Source organism: Epinephelus moara, chromosome 21 (genome assembly GCF_006386435.1).
Source record: "Epinephelus moara isolate mb chromosome 21, YSFRI_EMoa_1.0, whole genome shotgun sequence".
Lineage (NCBI taxonomy): Eukaryota > Metazoa > Chordata > Actinopteri > Perciformes > Serranidae > Epinephelus > Epinephelus moara.
In genome coordinates this window covers 20,728,422-20,751,230 of record NC_065526.1, presented here as the reverse complement: position 1 = coordinate 20,751,230, position 22,809 = coordinate 20,728,422, and the positions used below count along the sequence as shown (strand labels likewise).

At 41.3% G+C, this 22,809-nt stretch overlaps 1 protein-coding gene across 1 annotated transcript in view; it reads left to right on the top strand.

Moving 5' to 3' along the window:
* The window catches only part of LOC126409093 (solute carrier organic anion transporter family member 5A1-like), a 68,023-nt gene that overhangs the window by 19,756 nt on the left and 25,458 nt on the right, over window positions 1-22,809 (top strand). The window contains exon 3 of the mRNA XM_050075008.1: window positions 13,155-13,287. Coding sequence (XP_049930965.1) covers window positions 13,155-13,287 — 133 coding nt within the window. The remainder of the gene's footprint in view (window positions 1-13,154; window positions 13,288-22,809) is intronic.

Genomic DNA, 22,809 nt, shown 5'->3' with positions numbered 1-22,809 from the left:
TCCACTGAAGGCTCCAGAAAAGTGGGATAAAAATCCGCTGGAGTTGTTCCCCTGACAAAAAAAGCCTTACAGCGTCACTGGCCCGAGCGGGCCTGTGACCTGTCAGTCAACTTGCCCGACATACTATTTTATTGGCCTGGGCCATGGGTTATGTCAGCTTTCCACTATTGCATTTTTCCGACATTTCGCTACTATTCCCTCCGCTCTTTCGCCACAGCATCAGCACGCTCACAGCACGTTGCATTCCAAGCATCAGGTGTTGTGCCTTCGTGCACCGACCGTAAACAATAGCCAATTAAAGGGTTCCGCCTCAGTGTTGCCAGATCTCGCGAGACAAATAAGCAACCAGGCCTGTGAAAACAAGCCCAAAACAAGCGATTTTTTCTATGGAGTCCCCCTAGGTTCTGGTGAAAGAAAATGAAATAAACTGTGTGCAGTTTTACAATCCGTGGGAACGGATTTTAAACCGTGGGTACAGATTGTCAATTTACATCCATGTGGACAGATAAACTCTGCGCAGTTTTGCAAAACTGTACCCACAGTACACAGTTTATTTATTTTTCTCCCCCCTGAGCTTCAGGACAATGACCACAAGAGAGAGTTAAACCACCTTTTAACATTATTTAACATTAGAAAACAGATCAACAGAACAAAATATCATCCCGAATTCACAAATTCTTTATTTATTATTGCTTTTTATGCACTCATCTAACTTTTTCTTTTAGTTACAGGACTGATGTTTTCCTAACCAGAAAAAAACACATTACCCTGCTCTGCCTCTGATTGGCTAGTACTCGTTGCCAACAGGGTCAGAGCCAATTAGAAGCAGGATGCGGGTGGGAAAAAACTCTGCTGTCTCCTGTGTGTATGGGGAAAGGGGAGGGACAGAGGGAACAGGCAAGACAAACTATCCTATTTAATGCTTTTTAATGCTATTTAAGGCCTTAATTTTCGCAAAATCTATTTAATGACTTTTAATGCTTTTTAATGACCCACGGAAACCCTGAGGCCATCATCAGAGTGGTTAGTTTCTCACATCCAAAGCGGACGTGCGGCATGTATGTGGTTGCACTGTGCACCATTATAAGTGACTGGAAACAATATTAAAATAGGCTCCACCTTGAAGAACGTGGAAAACTTTGTGCTGCAGCTAATGATTATCTTCATTGTCAGGGCTTTTTTCATGCATTAACTTTGAGTTTATATAATGTCAAAAAAATGTTCTGTGTCCCGAAATAACTTTAGTTCAATAAACACCAACGTTATTCATTAAATTGAATGTTCAGCATTTTTGCTCGATCTATAACTGAAACAATTATTTACTCTCAATAATTAATCAAATATTAAAACTGTTGTCATTGAATTTTCCGTCAACCAAATAATTGTTTCAGCTCGCTCAAGATGACAGGTTTGGTCATCATGCTTTCTGGTTTGTCAGGGAACAGTTTGTGTTCACAAATATTGATTGAGTCGGGTCATCAATACAGAGAGTGAGAGTGAAAGCGTCTTTACACTACTCTGTTCAGTTCGGAGGGCTTTTATCTGCCGGTGTGAGCAGACGATGAAATGAGAAACAGTTAAAGCATAGCTCTTACACAGGCAGAGTCTGTGGTTCAATACCTGATGGGGTCACTAACAACATAATGTATGCACTCATGGTGTTGCCAGGTACTTTGGATAAGAGCATTTACCAAATGGTATAATTTTTGTGGAAATAAAAACCATTAAGGCCATAAATCCATTTTGGTCCACTTGTAAATGCTGCTGTGATTTTTCTCTTTGCACTTCAGACTGAAATGTTATTTTATGATCAATCCAGCAAAACGTTGCACAAGGTGCTGAAACAGTCAGCTGGCTGATGCTGTCACCTGCAACTCAACTGGTCAAATCGATATTCAAAGACGACATTTGCTGTTCCTTGTATGTGCTTATGCAGGTTATGTGTAATATTTTCTTTAACTAAGCAACCAACTGTAGAGCAGATAATCTGCTTCCTGTTAACATCGGCATGCCCACAATGCGAACACAAGCCAACATGAAACAATGCTAAAACGCTTGTGTGTACGGAGGTCGTTTGAATTGTAAAACACTGTTTTACAATAAAAACCTATTAGCGTGGAAGTGGCCTGGGTTCCCAGTGGACACAAAAAATATTTACAGTAGAAGCAGACACAGGTATACCGATGCCAAGGTGTGTTTGAAAAGTCAGTTACTATCAGCTTTTATCCCAGCGTCCTGCTTCACCATGCCAGCCTTTCCACCAGACAAGCGTAACAACATATTTGTGATATTTTGGCTTTTAACAGCATAAAAAAGATGACTACTGTAAGCCTTCACATGACTTGATTTTTGTTGTCCTTCAGAACGTTTAATTCTTTACAAGTCTGAGTTACGTATAAGCAGCCTGAGCTCCTCAAACAGGAAACTCCTGTATCCCTCCACTTAAATTCATATTTGCTTACTGAAACAGCAAAAGTGTTTAAAAAGTTAGCTTCCTGTCGGTTCATGTCTCTAGTGTGTACAGGAAAAGACTGGTATAGATCAGTAGAAGATGGAATTTATGTGCTTGGTGGTATTTTTTTAACCACTTTGCCTGGTTTGGCCTCATTTCGTTTCAGGTCAGATTTGGTTTCCTGTTGTTTTGAACCTGATCGTCAACAGCGGTTTGTATTGATGCCATTACTCATTTCAGTACTTTTTTTCTCTGCAGAGGTGGTGAAAAACTGACCGTCAAGTCTAAACCACGAAACCCAGTTTGAAATTTACAGATACCAGTTGGTGAGCTAGAACAGACGCTGTCTGTCGCTGCGTCTGTCTGTCTGTCCTTGAGCTGTCCATCTGTGTCTGTCAGTCAAATATATTGTAGGAAGTTAACTTTAAATGTTTTTCCTAATTTGCTGAAATTTAACAAGTTGTTAGGAACGTGTGTCATCCCTTTAAGGTGGTTTAATTAGACCTCTGTCTGCTGGTCCTGTTGCACCACTGACGGACCCCACACTTTTCTGTTTCTGTTACTTTATTTGTAATAATAGTGGACATCCCAACAGGCCAGCCGTTAGGAAATATGGGCAGGGGGACAGCATTTTCAAAAGTGGGCCCCCCATCCACACCCATCATGTGTGTGTGTGTGGGGGGGGGGGGGATTACTAAACATATCACTATGCAAAATGTTATACTTCATGTGAATATAATCCAATGAATCATATTTCCACATGTATTTTGTATCTACTCTGTTTTAAGACCTTATTTTCTTACTTTGAAAAGCAGTCACATGTGTCCTGAGCTGAAAAAAAGCCCTCTGACGAATGATCAGAGAAAAGTAAAATCAAACATTGATTGAAGAAATAACTGCAAGGTATTAAATCATAGTATCAAATCAGGTGTAAGCAAATATTTTTTTTCTTCTTTACTGATTCAGTCTTGAGGCTACTTCAATCAAATATTGGTCAGATTGTGTACAGAACTGAAACAGTGTAAACAGTTTGTGGTTGTAAACGCTCAGTATTCCACTCAAACCTAATTTAGAAATTTAAAGACTGTTTAGGGACCCCAGTATGCAGAAATATTTAAATACACCATTGTGAAAAATGGCAGACAAGATAGCACAGTGTGGTTGGTACTAATGGATACCGTACGTCGTCTCGTTTAATATGATACACTGTAGCTTTAAAACTAAACCAGGTAAAGCAGGTTTGCTTACGAAAAACTGCCTCACTTCTCACCTTCAGCTCCGCCTATCATACCTGGAGCTTCTTCACATTTTGCAGGCCTGCGTCCCAGTGTTTCCAAAAACGTTTACCGTCTCTGTTACAAGGCGGCTGATCGTGTCCTCTGCTCGAAGGGAAATGAGCTCCTGAATCTCATTGTTTCCTGATTTGTGGACATTTACAACTGCTGTTGTCTTTAAGTTAGCTGCTAACTGCTATCAGCTACTTTTTAAATCTTCTGCGGTGGGAGCATGCGTAACATGTTGTCAAAATGTTGCGCCTGTGCTGTCCATGGTCCCGCCCTGCCGACTGGCCTGTTTATACAGAGCTCATTTCAGCACTGTTTCTGCCTCTGATGCTGGCTTAAAGGCGAGACAGCTCTGTCTACCCATCCCATGCTCCTTTTAAAAGGACGGCGAGGCAGCATAACAGTATGAAAATCCCATCTTTAAGTGACAGTGTAAGAGGGGCTAATAACACCTTACTTGGGCTTTGGGACTTAAATTTCTTTACAAAGTAGGGTTGTAGGGTTTGAAGGTCATGTTATTTATCAGACAGAGAGGGTCTGATGAAGAGAAGCTATCAAGTTGCATTATGGGAAGTGAAGATCCAGGGTTTCCAGAGTTTAAGTCATACTGGTCATGAATTTGCCTCTGCCACTTCAATTTTGAATACCCTATTTAAAATTCTGTTTGTTGTGAGTCCCTCGTCTGTATGGACCTGGAATGTGTTGTTGTCCAGCGTCACTGTCAGCAGCAGGTTAAACACAGACAAACTGACGACCAGGAAACTATCTGAAGTTAAAAAAAAAAAAGTGCCCGTTCACAGATTTCATGGAGGCAGGGAGTCTGGTGTCGGCACTGGCAGCCCATTGGGAAGTCGGAATGAGACTGTGCTGTGTCAGCAGGTTGCCATGACTACGCCGCCAGTCATCCCATAACATTTCATTGTGTCTCCCCTCTTACATCTCGCCGCGGCCCGGCCTGGCCTCAGCTGTGTCTGTCTGTCTGTCTGTCTTGTCACATGGCTCCCCCCTCAGCATTTACCTCTGCTGTCGTGTGGGTGGGACGAGAAAAAAAGCCTGCAGCTGCAGCTCTGTAGCGTTTAAAAGGCTGTATGTCACAAATAAACCCAGCCGGCAAAGATTTAAGGAAACCTGGAATAAAACTTGGCAACTCCAATACTGGTTTATGTTTTTGATCTATGTTAGATGGATTGAAAGCTTACAAGCGTTTTGCTTGTTGATACATGTTCCTGAGGCTCCTGAAGCCATGCAGTCATTTCAGAATTACATTTTACATTCATTATTTGTTTTAGTAGCTTTTCCTTTGATTTACAGCTGTCATCAATCTCTTCTACGGCCGTGTTGTGGTGTGTGTCGCTGTCCCAGCAGGTCCAGACTCGTGTCATCAGGGTGGTAGAGAGGCAGATGCAGTAACACCTGAGACAGCTCTCATTATGTGTGTGTGACGGTGATGCAACACCTTGGCAGCACTAGGGTGCCCATAATCTCTGTGCGGAGTATTATTCAGCAGTTACCAACACATTGTTAGAGTAGAGAGCTACCTCACAGTTACGCGCCCAGAGAGGAAGAACAAAGTATAAAATAAAAGCCAGCTAATGGGCTACCTGCTCACTACTAAAGCTGCTGCTGCTGCCAGTAAAACATGACTCACAGCGCAGATCAGAATGTGTCTTAAACCAGATCTGACCAGATCAGACTGCTCGGCTGAATCTACCTGTTGTATAACAGGCAACACATTAAAAGGCACACTGTGTAGCTCCAGCACACTGGATGACAATAATGCAGGGATCAGGAGACGTTACATTTACTGTATGTCCTTTGAAATCATCACCAAGGACCCCCTGTCTCCTCAAAGCCATTGATGATACAAATAAAGCCGTTCTATACAATCTGAGCCTTCTCCATCACCATCACCATCATTATCAAGCCATTGTTTATTCAGGGAAATGTGACATAGCATTAAGCTCTTTTGCAGCAAGGCCCTGAGTTCACAGTCAATGGATAGAAGGATGCAAATATATAATAGCAATCACAGTATCATGAAGAAGAAAGTCTATAAAGGCAAATAACTAGCAGCAATGTCTATTAAGAATTATAATTGGCAAAAAAGTTATAAAAAATAAGAATTAAGTCTGCCATAAATGACGGATACATACATAACAAGAATTTTAGAATTTATTTTGGTCTGCAAATAGAAATAATAACATCACATATTAATCTACAGCCTCTCACATAAAACTGTAGATACTTAAATACTGCAGTGCAAAACATTACAATAAACTAATTTAACACAACTTAGGCGCAGCCGCAGTCCGAAAAAGCTGCAGGCTGAAGCTACAGCTTATAACACCAACCCTTTTTACAGCACGTCATATTTACCAATCGACAACAAAACAAACCAAAACAGGCAAACAAGGCAAAATAACAAAAAAAAAACAACTTACAAATGCAACTTACACACTAAGTTCCTGTACCCTGTTCTACGTTAGTATTACAGTCTGATCATCCATCCACAACAACAACAATAAAATGTAGAAAATGAAATAAAAAAAGTTAGTCAGACTTTCTTCTCACACATCAGGAAAGCTGCAACTTTCTTTAGCAACTAAATATGCCAGTTAGTCTCTCGAGTAATCGCCATAGTTTAAGGTGACACACTGAAGTTGTTTGCTTTGTTCAACTTATAGTTCAAAACCCAAAGATGTTTAAAGGGACAGCTCAGATCTTTTAAGTAGGTGTGTATGAGGCACTTATTTGTAGAGAGTATATTACATACAGTAGATGTCAGTCAGCACGCCCCCAGTTCGGAGAAGCTTTCCCCTTGGAACAAGCTGTCCGACGGAAAGGTAAAGTGTTGAAAATACTCTCAATATAGCGTACAACTAAACTGATACCGATTTTATTTTAGTTGGCTAAAATATGTTTTGCTGCTGGCCCCAATCCACAGCAGTACGCTCTTCCACTCTTCCAAAAATCGCAGACTCTGGTTTGGTTTAAATAAACCCTTAATTCACACGTGAAAATATGCTGACTCTATACACACTAAAATGACTGTTTATGTAAAAGGAGTCTGATGAGTTTGGCGATGGCGATTTTGAGGCTGTTCCTGGTTAAAAAGAATCTTACTCTTTAATAAAAAAGGTCTTTCTCTGTAGGGATCCTTTCTATAATGCTGTCAGACACTTACAATAATAAGCTGAACTTGTCAGTGGTAAAAACAAACTCATCCAGTGGATGTAAATTGACGGTGAACGTGCTCTGAATGGTTACGTTGCAACCTGTTTAGTGACTGTCACCTGCAGCCCTGTTGCTCAATACCAGACCAATTTTAAATGTTGTTAAATGTTGAAAAATGTCGGTCTGTCTCTCCCAAACCCCAAAATGATGTCATCTAATGTCTTGTTTCGTAGTCATGCCAAAGGGTTTTAGTTCACCGCCATGGGAGAGTGTGTAAAGCTGCCAATATTTGAACGTAAGAAGCTGCAATAGGACTATTTTGAGGTACTTTTATAGTAGTTTTCTCTGAAAAATGACTCAGACTGATTGGTCGACTACTAAAATAGTCACTGATTATTTTAATAGTCGATTAGTCATCGATTAGTCAACTAATCGTTGTCCTCTTAGAGTATGAAGGCAAGGCTCCTGCTGCCACAACTCCACAAGGTTTTCCTCTTTGCTGGGATCCCACACATTTATTTTAACATGTTTTGCCTCCATGGTGAGCTGCTATCTGTCTGTTTGTCTTGGTTGAGTGCCAGTGCTTCATTTCATACTGCATTTCTTTTGGTTGGTTATTAGACGTAGGTGGTAACAGCAGTGACACAGATATATGGTCATCCCAAATTTCTGTCAGAATTTTATCCCAGGCTGTCTTTGTTCGCAAGACCGTCACAGCGGCCATCCTTGAACCTCTCTCACTGTGACATAGGACCACCGTTTTAGAGCCACAACCAAAGATATCGCCCATTTCCTTCACGTTGGTCATGTTTCGTCTGGGACAGCCCAGAATCATGCAGTGTATACCGGGTTTTAGTCACACTGACGCAAGATCTTGGGAAAGTAGGGTCCAGGAAACTACCAGACTCACCCTTAAGAGAGCTGAAAATAAGAAGTAGGTTTCTTTCTTTTTTTTTTGTGCCACATATTTTCATTCCTGGATCATATACTGCCCATGTAAGTTTCCATTAACAGAAGCCTAACATTAGAGGATTGGACTGCAACAGGCCTCAGTCTATGGATTGGTGGATTTGCAGGATAAAGATGTAGAGGAATCAAAATCGTGGCCTGCTTTCAGTAAAGAGGCTGAAACGCAGAGCGGTGATAGACGGGAATGAAGAGGTTGAAAATCTCATTTCCCTCCATCAGCACAAACTCTGCTGCCTCAACACAGGCTCGTGTCCACGTCCTCCATCTCTCTGTCTTTCTACTCCCCTCTCTCTCCATCCTGTCCCATTTCCCTTATTCCTTGCCTTCTCTGTTCTGCCTTCACCTCGTTCTCTTGTTCTTTTTACTGTCAGTCTTTTCTAGATTTGTTTTCATGCACTTGTGTTACGCGCATTTTCAGTTCAGTTCAAGGAAACCTGGACTTAAACGCAACATCTGTGGTTTAATTTCGGGTTACATGTCGATTACAAGAGTCCATTTTTTTCATTAAGATGAAACACGAAAGCTTCCCTGGGCAGCGTGAGAGCGAACCTGCATCAGTGTGGTTCGGAAACATTTTTGTGGTTGCTGTCTTTTCTGTTTTTAACCCACCTCCTGAAAGCTGGTTAGATGAACCAATCAACTTGTTAGACATGTTGCATTGTTAGGCTTTAGGCAGTGTGTGCTTTGGCTCCTCTCCAAACATTTGCAACATACCCATAACACCCCTCTGTATGTAGATCCGCAGAGAAATTATGGAAAGTTTTGCAGAACTATAATTCCAGCTTTAAGTGAGAAGCAGCGCTGAATTGCCAAGATGTTTCTGAGATACTGTGGCTCAATGAATTATGTAATCTTTTCACATTCTCTTTAATATATTTGCTTGTGTCCATGTCTTTGACTAGGAAGGATCTCTGATTTCAACACACAAAACTCTGAATCTATGTCGTGATATTTGATGTTCTGCACGTGTCCACAGATAATGTAGTCGTAAGCATCTAGTGACTTGTGTGCTCGTACTTTCTCCGCTAGGTTTCTCAATCAAATAGGTGTATATATCGGGCCACTGAATATTGGGCCACTTAGTAACGCCCTCTACCCAGTCACTAATACTGCACAAATCTGGAAGTTGTTTGCCACTTGCCAAAGTCAATTTGTTTAAGTAGCATTCGGGATCTTTGGTGGATAGTGCCCTTGCATAGCTTGACAAGCTGTTGTGGTCTGCCATACTTCCGTTGCACCTTGTCTACGTTATCATCGTTTACGAACTGCAAAAGGGTCTATCGGTAACTTTGGTATTTTTTAATCTTGACCGTATTTTCCCATGTTTTTGTGTCTAAGTGACCGAAGAATCCCCTCAGAGAAAGACCTTTTTGTTCATGAGTAAAATCCTTTTTGTTTAAACAGAACTGCCCCAAATTCGCCATCTACAAACCCACCAGATTCTATTTAAATGAACAGTAATTTAAGCATGTATAGAGGCAGAATATTTTCACATTTAAGTGGGTGAATTAAAGTTTTATTTAACTAAACCAGAGTTGGTGATTGTAGGAACAGTGAGAAGGCAAACCAAAACAACTTTTTGAACTTTATTTGGCCTCTGTTGACTTTGAATGAAGTGTGTTTTATGTTGATAAAATCACTGTTTATTTAAATGAAGTCTGGTGAGCTTAACCTGCAAATTCAGGGCTGTTTCAGGTTTTAAAAAAAGGATTACTCTTTCACAAAAAGATCTGTCTCTGTAGAGATCCTTTCCATAATGTTTTCAGACACTTAAAATAGCAACCTGAGCCTGTCAATGGCAAAATCATAAACTGACGGTGTATGTGTGTGGTTACATTGCAGCCTGTTTACCTTCACTACTCACGTTCCTGTCCTTAATATATATTCTTATAAAGGCTGTTGATGGAAATTTTTTGTTGTAACTTAAGAAATTTGCCTGAAATTTATTCAACATTTTAATGGAAATGTAACATTTCTCTTCTTCTGTCTTGTTCTCTCTTTGAACCGTCTACCATCTCCATCGCTCTCATCGTCTTTCTCCATTTCCCTTGTTTGTTTTTTTGTGACACTTTCTTCTTGGCTTCTCATATGTAAGCGGTTCCCGGTCGCCCGCCTTACCACCACCAGCCTGGTCGTCTTTTATCCCTCTGCTGATGGTCTGCATCACGTTGCGTAACACGGCAGCCCGCCAGCCGAGGGTTTTCCCTCTTCTCCAGCTAGATAAGGGATTATCCGCCATGCCGCTGGGTCCCCTTGGAAGCCCAAGCCTTCAATCCCATCCCAATGCTTTATCATCCCAGGCTCTGGCTATCCCAGTCAGATGATGTAATAGTCTGATGGGGGAGAGTGGAGGGTCAGAAAATATCCCTCTGTGAAGATGCTCTGCAGATGACTAACTGCAGTGCTCATGCTGGTGCTGGCATTTAGTGGAGTATCTTGGGGGTTTGACGGGAAGGGCCTCTGAAAATTATAAATGTTGAGAGAATTTTATTCCTCTCAGAGAGGAGTTTGTTTTTGTTTTTTTTTAGGAATATCAGTAAAACATATTAATCACTTTTCATACATTAGAGCAGGGCAATATGGACAAAATCTAATGTGGTGTTTTTTATTGGTCAATGGACAGAAAATTAATCAACAATTCTAACAATAAATTCATTGTTAAAATAATTTATCAGATAAAAGGGACACTTTGCTTTGACTTTTGCTGCTTTACTTGGCTTTATTTCATCGTAAATTTTATATTTGTGGGATTTTGACTGCTCTGACATGAACACAAATTGTGAAAATAGGGATGGCAATCTGTTTTCTTTTTCTCCATTTTATATTTTAAAAAGAATTAGAAGGCCACTTGGGGAGCACAGACCTCCACTAAAGCCCAATGCCCTATCGCGCAATGCCCCTCCTCCCTTTAATGTCCTTATTGGCTAGCTAATCACCCCTGATTGGGCGGGCGTGGAAGAGTGGCGCTCATACAGCAGTGCTCATACAACAGTTTCCACTGATAACGGCATCCTGACCCAAGGTGGTGGGACTCTGTCGTAGAAACAAGTGCTCACACTCAGGTCCAGGTCACCCAGCTGAGTCCAATCTTCTATTGGAGTCTTGGGTACCGAACTTTGGATTTTTAAGGATGCCGACCGAGTTTTCTTGGTACTACCAAATACAAATTCTTATTAAATCCATTGAGGCCAATTTTTGGTACCTCAGACTACATCTGGATTCAACTTCAGACAGGAGGCGGAAGCACCTTGGCCACCTTGGCTGCTCTTATCAGCTGCTCCGCCGAGCGCTCCTTTTAGCCACGCTCCGTCGGCCACGCTCTGTTGGCCTCTCCTCTCTGTCAGCTTCCCAGCAGGCCAGAATAATATCTCTTGCACCAATCTGCCATGATAATTCTGGCATCTGGTCTTATTCTTTTTTTTTTTCTTTTAGTAATGGCCGAGTATCGCTGCTAGACAAGCAATCACACACACACACGCGAACAGAGTAAAATACACACACAAGCAGACAGACAGACAGACAGACAGGAGATCAGCTCAGTGGGTGATAAAGAAAAGCAGAGAAGAAAAATTTTTAGCCTGGCTTTTTGGCTCGACTGTTTCCAACATGGCAGACGGGTCACAAATGTTCTCATTTTACAACTAAACAGTACACCTAAATATGTTTCTGAACACATTCGGAAATGGCAATTTTATTTAAATTAGCACATGTTATTACACGTAAACTCACAGTATTCTTTACATTGAAAGACAACACATAGAGGAAAATACGAGAACATAAGTCGCATAAAAATACATAAAATACAGTTTGAGCATGAGTCATCGACATAATTAGGCGGAGAACACAAAAATATCAACACAATCAAACAGAAACTGGACCTATTTCAAGAAATAGACTATGCAGTAACAGAATTTTGATTCATATTTGATCAGCGCTGCCTAGTTTGACAGTTTGGCCACAGTTCAGGAGCAGTGGTTGACATGATTGACAGCTTCGTTAGAGACTCCTCGGCTCTGATTGGTTGTTTTTGTTCACATGAGGTGGATTCTTGCAAATGCCACCATGAGCAGTGCGAGAAGGAACATGATTTTTTTTGTACATTTTCTGTCTCATGTAATACTGTGTGGATGTAGTGACAGTTTCAGCAACAAGTTACCAACTACAGCCTCAACTTGAGTTATGAGTATGACTAAATCAGTCCATACGAGTTCTTCCACCAAAAAACACAATAGTTTATTTTTACAAAAAAGAGAAGATTAGTAAAAGACGCCCCACACTCTGCTGCCGAAGCATCACTTGTCATTTTATTTTGAAAAGCCCAGTCTTGGAAACTACTCCTGACATGAACCCGGCGCTCCCTGTGAGTTCCCAGGACTCTGACAGTTAGATAACGTTCAGTCTGGTCCGGTGCCTGACCCAGCTTTGAGTTTTTAAGTCACGCCACCGGATTTTTGTGTTTCTGCTTTCAACTCCGGCCAAAGAATTTAAGATTTTAATTCCCTCTAATTGGAGAAATCTTATTCTTAGCCTCATGCAGGCCCCTTATTACACGGTCATATGATCTGAACACATGACCCACACACATGGCCTTTTGTACCCCGCTTCCAAAGCTAGATTAGTTTGATTTGAAGTGTTACATAAGGGTTAAAGTTTGGAGTTTAGATAATTAAATAACCTGACACAGAATTTGACAGACCTTCCTCTTAGCTTAAATCATGTTCATAAGACACAGACAGTTGAGGGAAGTGATCAGGATGACACACGGCTAAATGCTGAGCACAAACCAGTGATCACACCTGCTGGTTAGTCACTCCTCTCCTGCTGCTGCGTGTTTTCATGATCACATCTTTTACTCTGTGGAGGGAAAAGGAGGGACAGTGCAAAGCGCACAGGTCAGCTCTGTAAGTGAGAGGAAACCGGCAGTTACTTTGAGTTCATCCTAAGTAATCAGGTGACTTTTTAAACAGAGGAAGTCTATAAGATAGTTTGGATCGGGCAAAAGATAGTTTGGATCGGCTGATATCAACCCCCCGCTCCGCAACCCTCCAGTGGGGAAAAAAATGGCAGTGACAGTGTCCAGTAGTTGTCATTTAGGGCCATTAGTTCACTAGTCGCCTGCATGTTTACGATATTAATTTAATTATTAAATTATATATTTTGAGTGGGGCAAGACAATGGTTTGAGTTGAAGGTCTGAGAATAGTGTTGCCCTGTGACTGCTGGATGTGGAAGAAGGCGATTTTCTCACTATGCTTCACTCTTTTCTCCCCTCCTCAGCCATCATGTACGTGATGGGAGCACTGGGTCCAGCCGCTGGTTACCTGCTGGGGGGAGTCCTCATCGGCTTTTACGTGGACCCCAAGACTGTCGTCAACATCGATCAAAGCGACCCCCGCTTCATCGGCAACTGGTGAGAACAATTTTGCCATGGTACCAGAATTTTTAACTTCCATACAATGCTCAAAACAATACTCAATATTTCTTTTGATACCACAGCAAAAAAGATAGAAACTGATAGTCACACAAATCATCGGATCATTTTTTATTTCTTATTTTTATGACTCTGCACACAGTGCTGCTACAAAAAAGTCACTGAACACATACCAAGACATTTGTAAGAACGTCAGCCTTGGGTTGAAAATGTGACTGTAGAGCTGTTGTTATCAGTACTCGAGTTGAGGGGGGATGGCATCCCCCTTGAAATAAAAATGGTCAAAATCATCCCCCTTCTAAAACAGCCATCCCCCCTTTCCACCCCTTGTGCCATTTTTGAATGAAAGTGGTATTACTGCTATTTCAACATTTAGTTTTACCTTTGGTTTTACGCATATCGAGTAAAATACTGTGGGCGAGGGCATGCATGCAAAGATATTTATATATCATATCTCAGCAAGCTGCGCCGTGGATGTTATGCCTGTGCCCTATAGAGGGCACCCGAATGACGCATAGTGCGTCCAAATTCACACAAATTGTTTCTCTCTATGGATTTTCTCTGCAACCGTGCGTCGTACCGAGAAGACACTCATATCATGTGAAACAGCGGAGGGAGTAGTAAAAAATGTGATCATTCCAGCACCCACACTCCATGGAGGATATGCTATCTCACTCTTGCGTGCAGTGTCTGACTTTCACAGACATGAAATGTCGCGTCAGTCAGCATCCTGCCAGCACCTCCATGTTGCGCAAAGGTGCAAGGGCCCGTTCATCGCTGTTTGCAGATTTTAATTTTTGTTTGTAACTGTTGCATAATCGTATGCTTCACTTGAGGGGGAACTTTACCGTGACTATTGGCACAACAGGGTGCCAGGGCCTAGGTGCTTGCACACACTCTAGGGTAATGTTTAAGGTTAGGGTAATGTTTTCGTAATGCGAATTAAAGTGGTTGTAATGGTTAAATGTGTGCTTGTGACACTAGCAGCACAAATGCAAACTAGATCAAACAAACTAACCTGCTGGTTATATAGATATAAATGGCCCATTCTGTAGGATTTAGGGTCATCTATTGGCAGAAATGGTATGAAATATTCATAGCTATGTTTATATTATTGTATAATGACCTGAAAATAAGAAACAGTGTGGTTTCGTAACTTTCGGATTAGTTTGCATGTGCGATGTGAACTGTGGTCTCCTTTGTATACTGAAATTGCGACATTGTGCCACAGTTCCTAAATGCAGCACTCAATCATATACAGCAACCTTGAAGGCAGAAATCTGATGAGAAATGTACGACCATATCTATCACCTACTGTAGCTCTACATTTCAACCAAATGTAGTTTTTCTACTTCAAAAAAAGTGATTTAACAGCAGTATTAATGCTGGCCACTAATTGAAAATGATAAGCTGCGTAAATGTCTCCATCATTCAAGTAACCCAAAAGTTCAGAAGAGATTCTGTCCACTTTTAGGCATTGTGGCAGATTGACGAGCCCACCTCATATTTAAACATGGCAATATGTGTGTGATTTAATACGGGCTAGTTCATGCAGTGCTAAATAAAACTCTTAAAACATACATTATATAGTTTTGATTGTTTTTATTTTATTTTTTCCAAATTAACCGAATCTTATATTATGATATGTGGGAGAAACCGGAGCACCCGGGGAAAACCACACATGGGAAAACAGAACCTCCCAGAGACATCAGTGCTCACCACTGAAAATGAAAATAAAGGACACTCTCACAAATCTAAAAGCTAGAATGCTAAAACTCACATTTGTTATGTCAGAGGGTGTGTAGCCTGGAGCTGCTCCATAGATAATAATTGGGAAAGATGTTGTAACACTGAGAGCACCCAGGGGAATGTTCCGACTCAACAGATATATTTTCTGTTTCAGAACTGAGAACTACAATAAGATTGAGCTCAACTGGGTGTAAAAAACATGACCACTTTATGTGGGTCAGCAAACTCAGGCGCCATTAATTGTTTACGGAGCAGCTCCAGACTTTACACCCTATGAAATCACAAATTTGAGACTTTCTTCTCTGGTTTCTGGTTTTGAGAGAGAGTAGCTCATGTTGCCAAATACTGATAGGATTTTCCAAGGCCATGGAAATAACATATCAGAATTCTTGTTCCCCTTTAAGTCCAACTGAGCTGCAGTGGGTTGTGTTCTATGTAATGTCTGAGGGCCCTGGCCTTGGTATTGCCATATTTAGGCAACAATACATCTGTCTCCACAGGGAAACAATGTATTCCTGCAGGTTCCCTCTTTGTGGAAATCGTGGGGACACGGATTATCTGAGGATCACCCTCACTGTCGTCTTTGTCACCCAGCTGCAGTGGGTTGCGCTCTATGTGCTGTTTAAGGGCCCTAGCTTGAATAATGCCATATTTAGGCAATGACACATCTGTCGCCACAGGGAAACGTCGTCCTCCAGGTTCCGTCTTTGTGGAAATAGGGGGGGACACAGATTATCTGGGGATCAACCTCACTGTCGTCTTTGTCACCTAGCTGCAGTGGGTTGCGCTCTATGTGCTGTTTTAGGGCCCTAGCTTGAGTAATGCCATATTTAGGCAATGACACATCTGTCGCCACAGGGAAACGTCATCCTGCAGGTTCCCTCTTTGTGGAAATAGGGGGGACACAGATTAGCTGAGGATCAGCCTCACTGTTTTCTTCGTCACTTACCTGCAGTGGGTGGCATTCATTTCGCTGTGTGAGGGCCCTAGCTCGCACATTGCCACATTTTGGTAATGATTCCTCAGGGAGTCGGACTCGCCTTGCACGCATCTGTCCCCTTGAAGTCAAAGCCTCATTCAAAGTTCTGGGAGGTGGTGGACTTGGTTTCAGGTCTCTTGCCTTGCTTAAGACAGTGGCCTGCATAATGATGATTGATGATGAATGACTTACAGCCGCAAAAGAAACTAGCTCAATGAAATGATATTGGATTTGACATCGACTAAAATTAGAGATTTCTCTTGCAGCTGTCACTCGTTGAAAGGTCTGAAGTGTCCTCACAAATATTTCAGTGCAAAGTTTTGAGGTTTTATACAGGAGAACATAATGTATAAACCAAACAATACAGAACAATCAGGTCACCAAAGGAGATAATGTAGTGTATCAGAAAGAAAAGAAGCAAACAATTATATTTTTCCATGTGGCATGGGGTTACAGTAGTCCATGGGTGGGGGATGAAGAGGGTGGGAGTCTTTCCAATGTTAGTCAATTCAGTCTAGATAGGGAGTGGGGAAGGTGTCTTGTCAGACATGTCCATAGGGCACAAACAAGTCAACGGCGGGAAATGATAAAAGGGTTCATTAGCGTTGATATCAGAAAGGGAGTTTCCAGAGTAACCTAGTCGGTCTTACAACATTAATTGACGCTAAACATCCATCTCAGTAGTGAGCAAATAAGGGAAAAGAAAAGAGGCATTATTCTATACCATTTTTTCACTTACATATAATAGCCATTTCGACCAATACTTCTGGGCCTTATTACCATTAAATCTTAGGGAGATGGTCAGCATTTCCATTTCGTATATTTCTTTTACAGTGGCCGTCCATTCTCTCACCATCGGTGGTTCCCTGTTAAGCCATTTCCTTGTTATTGATTTTTTGCTGGCTGTCAGCAGTATTTTCAGTAAGTACTAATCCTGGGAACTGAGATCAGTTGGCAGATTACACAAATATATAGTTTGAAAGTTATACTCAATTTCAAAACCAAGAATTGATTTTATTTCTTTAACTACATCCAGCCAGTAAGGTTGGATTACTGGGCAACACCAAAAGATATGATAGTGGTCAGCCATCACATTACTACATTGCCTCCAACATTGCCCCGATTCAGTTCCGCCACTCTGTAGATATTTTCTTCTCGGGGTTGTAAAAAACTTGATAACATTTTTCCACGCAAACTCCCTCCACTGCCCTGAACTGGTGGTGGAGGAATTAATTTGACATATGTTTAGCCACTCGTCTTCTGTCAGTGTTATATTTGCTTCCTTCTCCCAAGTACATTTAACATAGGATGTTGACAGTTTTTTGTAAGATTGCAGGCATAAGTATATTCTAGAAACCACTCTCTTATAGATTTTACCTTTATAGGCATCAATGATAATATTAATGAGGTCCCTGTCACATTCCTCTAGTGTTTTAATGTTTCTGTCAAAATGATGCCTAAGCTGTAAGTATCTGTAGAAATCATGTTTGTCTAAATCATATTTTTCCTGCAGTTGTTGGAAACTGTCCAAGCCAGTATCGGATGAAATTACACAGTATGAAGTAATGCCTTTTCGGGTCATTTCCTTAAATCTCAAATCAAGCTGTGTTGGTCTGAAATCTTTATCATATTCAACCCACCTTAATAACCGTGCATTCCTCTCTAAGTGTGAATTGCAGACCTCTTTGAACCAGATGTTAAGGGGGACTTTTGTAAGGTCACTTAAATTACTTGAGTGTATAGTCTTGAGGCTTTTATCACCTAGCAGAGGTTGAAGAGGGATATCAAGTTGACTCAGTTCTATTTCTTTCCATTTGGCATCATATCCCTCTTCACACCAGTAGACAACATACTGCAGTTGTGCTGCTTTGTAGTAGCTCTCCAAACATGGGAGTGACATCCCTCCTTTGTCTTTTGGTAAGTGTAAAGTTTTATATCGTACCCTTGGTTTCTTGTTCTGCCATATAAACCTAGAGATCGTCCGATTCCACTCGTTGAACTTTTTAGATGGTATTTCCACTGAAATGGACTGAAAAAGTAATAACAGTTGAGGTAGAACAATCATTTTTATAGTTTCTATTCGGTTATGCAAATCAAGTGTCAGCGGAGCCCATCTGTCCAAGTCATTTTTAATTTTGTTTGTAATAATACCATAATTTGCGTCATATATGTCCTTTAAAGTCTTGGGAATATTAATACCTAAGTATTTCATAATTTTAGTTTTCCATTTAAATTTAAACATTTTGCGTATGTCTTCTTGAGGTAAGTAATTAAAAGAGAGGGTCTGAGTTTTCTCTATGTTCAATTTATATCCCGAATAGAGACCAAATTGATCGAGGCAGGACATGAGTTTAGGCAGACTGGTATCAGGGTCAGACAAAGTCACCAAGATGTCGTCCGCGTACAGACATGTTTTATATTCTCTTCCCTTAAGTGAAATTCCTTTAATTTTCGGGTCTTCCCTGATTTTTTGAGCAAGTGGCTCTATAAATCACGCAAATAAGATGGGACTTAATGGGCAGCCTTGCCTGCATCCCCGTTCCAGAGGGATTGTGCTTGAAAAACTGTCGTTTATTTAATGCGGGCCGTTGGTGAATCGTATATGGATTTAAGACATCCACTGTATCATTGAAGCCGAAACGTTGTATAGTCAAGTATAGGAACTCCCACCGCACGGAGTCAAAAGCTTTTTCTGCGTCAAAACTAATTGCTTAAGACTTTGTATTACTTCTGCTCATAATGTCCATGATCTGTATTGCTCGCCTCACATTGTCTTGGGTGCGTCTGTTTTTAACAAAACCCGTCTGGTCCGTGTCGATCAGGTCTGGGATGATATTTTCTAGTCTGTTAACAATTATTGAGGTGAATATTTTATAGTCAGTATTTAAAACAGAAATAGGTCTATATGAGCTGCACTCTGTCTTGTCCTTTCCTGGTTTCGGAAATACAGATATTATGGCCTGTTTCCAGGATGGTGGGATCTCGCCCCCCTTTAAGTACATAATTAAAACATTTTAGTAACAATGGTGTCAGGGAGTCCCTAAAAGTCTTATACCACTCTGCCGGCAGTCCATCTCCCCCAGGTGCTTTACTTGTTTTCAGTTTTGAAATGGCCTTATCAATCTCTGCTTTTGTTATGTCTGTGGTTATTCGCTTGTTTTGTTCTATGCCAATAGATGGTAAGTCTAGGGAGTCTAGGAAATGCTTTACTGTAGGGGGCTCTGCTAATTTGGGTTGACTGTATAGGTTCGTGTAGTATATTTCAAATGACTTATGTATATCTTCTGGCCTATAACACATCTGGTTAGTGGCGGGGTCTTTTATTTTGTAGATGGATCTTTCAGACTGTTGTTTTCTTAATCTCCAGGCCAATATTTTTTTTGCTCGAGGTCCATTGTCATAATAAGTTTGTTTGATATACTTAAGTTTGAGTTCCACCTTGTCATTTAGTTTCTTATTTAGTTCTGATTTCACAACCGATATTCGTTCCAATATTGCAGGATCATTAGTCTCTATATGCTTCTGTTCCATTGTGTCTAGTTCATTTATCAGGTCATTGAGTTGCTTAAGTTTTTCTTTTTTCTTTTGTGATGACCACATTATAATTTTTCCTCGCAATACTGCCTTTGCAGCGTCTCATAAGGTACTCGGTGTCACCTCTGTGTCATTATAAAATTCCTCATAGTCCCTAGTTTCTTTTTTTTATAAAATCCTTTAATTGGTTATCATTTAGCAGAGTAGTATTGAGTCTCCAAATGGTGTTTTTGAGTTGAACATCTAAATGTAGTTTCAAATATACTCTGGAGTGGTCGGATACGTCCCTAACACCGATGTTGCAATCTAATACTCTGTGTCTGTCTGTTCTAAAAATAAAAAAATAATCAATTTGTGAGTAAACTGCGTGGGGGTGGGAAAAAAAGTATACGGTTTAGCAGATGGGTGAAAGTCCCTCCATACATCAACTAGGCCAAGCCTTTTAATCATTTTCTTAATATACAGTGACTCAGAGTTAATTTTTTGAGTTAATGGTGGGATGCAACTGTGCATTCCAATCCCCACCACAGATCAAGACACCAGAAATTTCTGCAGCTGTAAGATCAAATATTCTATTAATTTGTGTCCTGTCTTGTCCTGGCGGTCTGTAGACGTTAAGTAATGTTACTTCCTTTGAGTCTAACGTTCCTCTCACCAAGACGAAACGCCCTTCCTTGTCCGTGATCTGTTTGGAGAGCTGGAAATCTACTTTATTTGCAATAAGTATTGCAACCCCTCTTGCATGTCCACTTGTATAAGAAGAATAGAATGTATTTTTAAAACTCATTTTTTTAAGTTTCTGATGGTCTGTTTTTACCAGATGAGTTTCTTGCCAAAAGATTATATGTTGTTGTTCCCTCTTCATCTTAGTTATGAGTTTTCCTCTTTTAGTTGGATTTTGTAACCCATTAACATTAAGGGTTATGATTCTATATTCTTGCTGAGACATAAATTGTTTAATACAATTTTTCCCTCCACCATGCACACCCCAGATGACCTTAACATTTGAACTTGAATAAAAACAATAGCAAAGAACTTGTAACTTGAAAACACCCAGATAAGGGAAATGAAAGAAAAAACAGCTTCCAAAACAAAATGTCCCATAAAGAAGGAGTCCTAATTGGAGAGAAAAGTCTCCAGTAAATGAAGGGTCTCTCCAGTGCAAACTGACATAGCTCAGTATGAGTATAAGTCCAGTGCACACTCGGAGTGAAACAGGCTCCCAGATCAGCGGTCTGATGCTTTGATCTATTTACAGCAAACTATAGCATTAGTAAAGGTTACAGAAAACGGGCTTATAACATAAAAGCCTGACACAGAGTCCCATTTTAAATAGGGTCAGTTCTTAGCGCTTATGCTGATGTAACTCACTGTGTTGGCAATCCTACCACAGAGATGTCAAATGGTTATTTGGGTGGTGTTCATCTTGATGTGGAGGCTGTGTCCTCAGCGTCACGGCGAAATCTGATGAGTTTTTTCCGAGCCCTCTCTCCGTGCATGTCCGAGTTCCGTCGCTTGGCCTCCACTGTCTCCCAGGATAATTTATTCAACCTCTCCACTGGTGACGCCGCCGCGGAGACTCCCTCGGTGCCGTCACTGCCCGGTGTGAGCCCCCTCTTCCTCAGATCCTCCATAGCGTCTGATGCGCTGTCATATAAGACGGGGCCACCCTCGAAAAACACCGGAAGCTTAGCTGGTGGCGGGGTTTGAAAGCGGAGACCTTTTTCTTTTAGGAGCTTTCTGATGGGGGCGTAAGCTTTTCTCTTCTTTTGGGTCTCCGCTGGGTAATCTTGGTCGAAGTATACCCTCAGTTGTCCAAGGCGGAGCTCTCCTTTTTTCCACGTGGAGTGAAGTACCAACTCTTAGAGCTCTCCTTTTTTCCACGTGGAGTGAAGTACCAACTCTTAGGTTCTGTATTCCAAAAAATAAATCACCACGGAGCGGGGGCTGACATTCTGCGGTGGTTTGGGACCCAGAGCCCGGTGGCAGCGGTGAATGCCAAGATCAACATCCTGCAGAGACAGCTCAGCCTTAATAAAACGTTCAATAAATTCCTGCAGGCTGCTTCCCTCTGTGTCCTCAGGAATCCCGTACACACGGACGTTGTTTCTCCTCGAGCGAGATTCTAAGTCAGTCAGCTTGGCTTGAATGCTATCTTGATTGTTTAAAGTTTGAGACAGCACCTCTTTCGCCGCCGCTGTCCACTCCTCCATATCTGCCACACGCTGTAGTGCCTCCTCGGCTCAGTCTCTGGTTTCTTTCATGTCTGCCATAATTTCATTCAGCTTTCCATTAACGTCCTCTCTAAAGCTAGCCAAATCCCTCTTCATGTCGCCAGAAAGGTTGTCACGGAGGCAGCTTAGTTCGTCCTTAATGTCTGAGCGAATGGCCAGTATCTCTTTGTGGATGGCCCCGATGCTAGCTTGCAGGCTATCCATAGCCATGTGTTCGTCGTGCGCGTCTTCGTTGACTGTTCCCGTTAAGTGTTTCTCACTATTTTCTTGTGTCTGGGTCAGTTTGCCGGTATTTTTTTGCGGCCTCCCCCTTCTCATTATATAGTTTAAGACTTAAAGAGGTTGAAACAGCTCTAATTTGGGGGATTTAGCAGACCATGCAGGGAGCGCCTGTTAAACACGTCCGTTCACCTCGACGCCATAACCGGAAGCGACAGTGTATGGTTTTATAATTACAGTTTTCAGATTTGGGATTTTGTGTGTTTAATCAGGAAGACTTTCTTTGTGCTCATCCATTCACAATTCTCTCCATCCCACCCCCACTGCTTCCTCTTATTTGCTGACTATGGGTATTCACTCTTCTAGTTATCCAATGAAGCTTTGCCACGATCTCCATCAGCCAATCACGATGCTACTGCAAAATTTTAAATCTGCTCTCTCTTGGAACCGCAACTTTCTGACAAGACCAAGCACTTGTCGGTAGTCCAATGTTTTAACAGCGAAAACAAAGTTAAACTAAAATTATGTATAACAGAGCTTTCATACAGCTTTGCACACACATTACTCTTGGATGGATTACTCACGAATGCAGGGTTGCACTGAAATGCCATGCATATCACATGAAAGGGCAGGACCAGAGCTTTCCAATGATACTACACATCATTGTGCTGTCATCCCATCATGCTATAAATACAGATTAATTGTCTACAAAATAAAAACCTGACAAATTTCTTTACAATCCATTATACAGATCTTGTTATCAGTCACTTCATATAGTGAGGAATA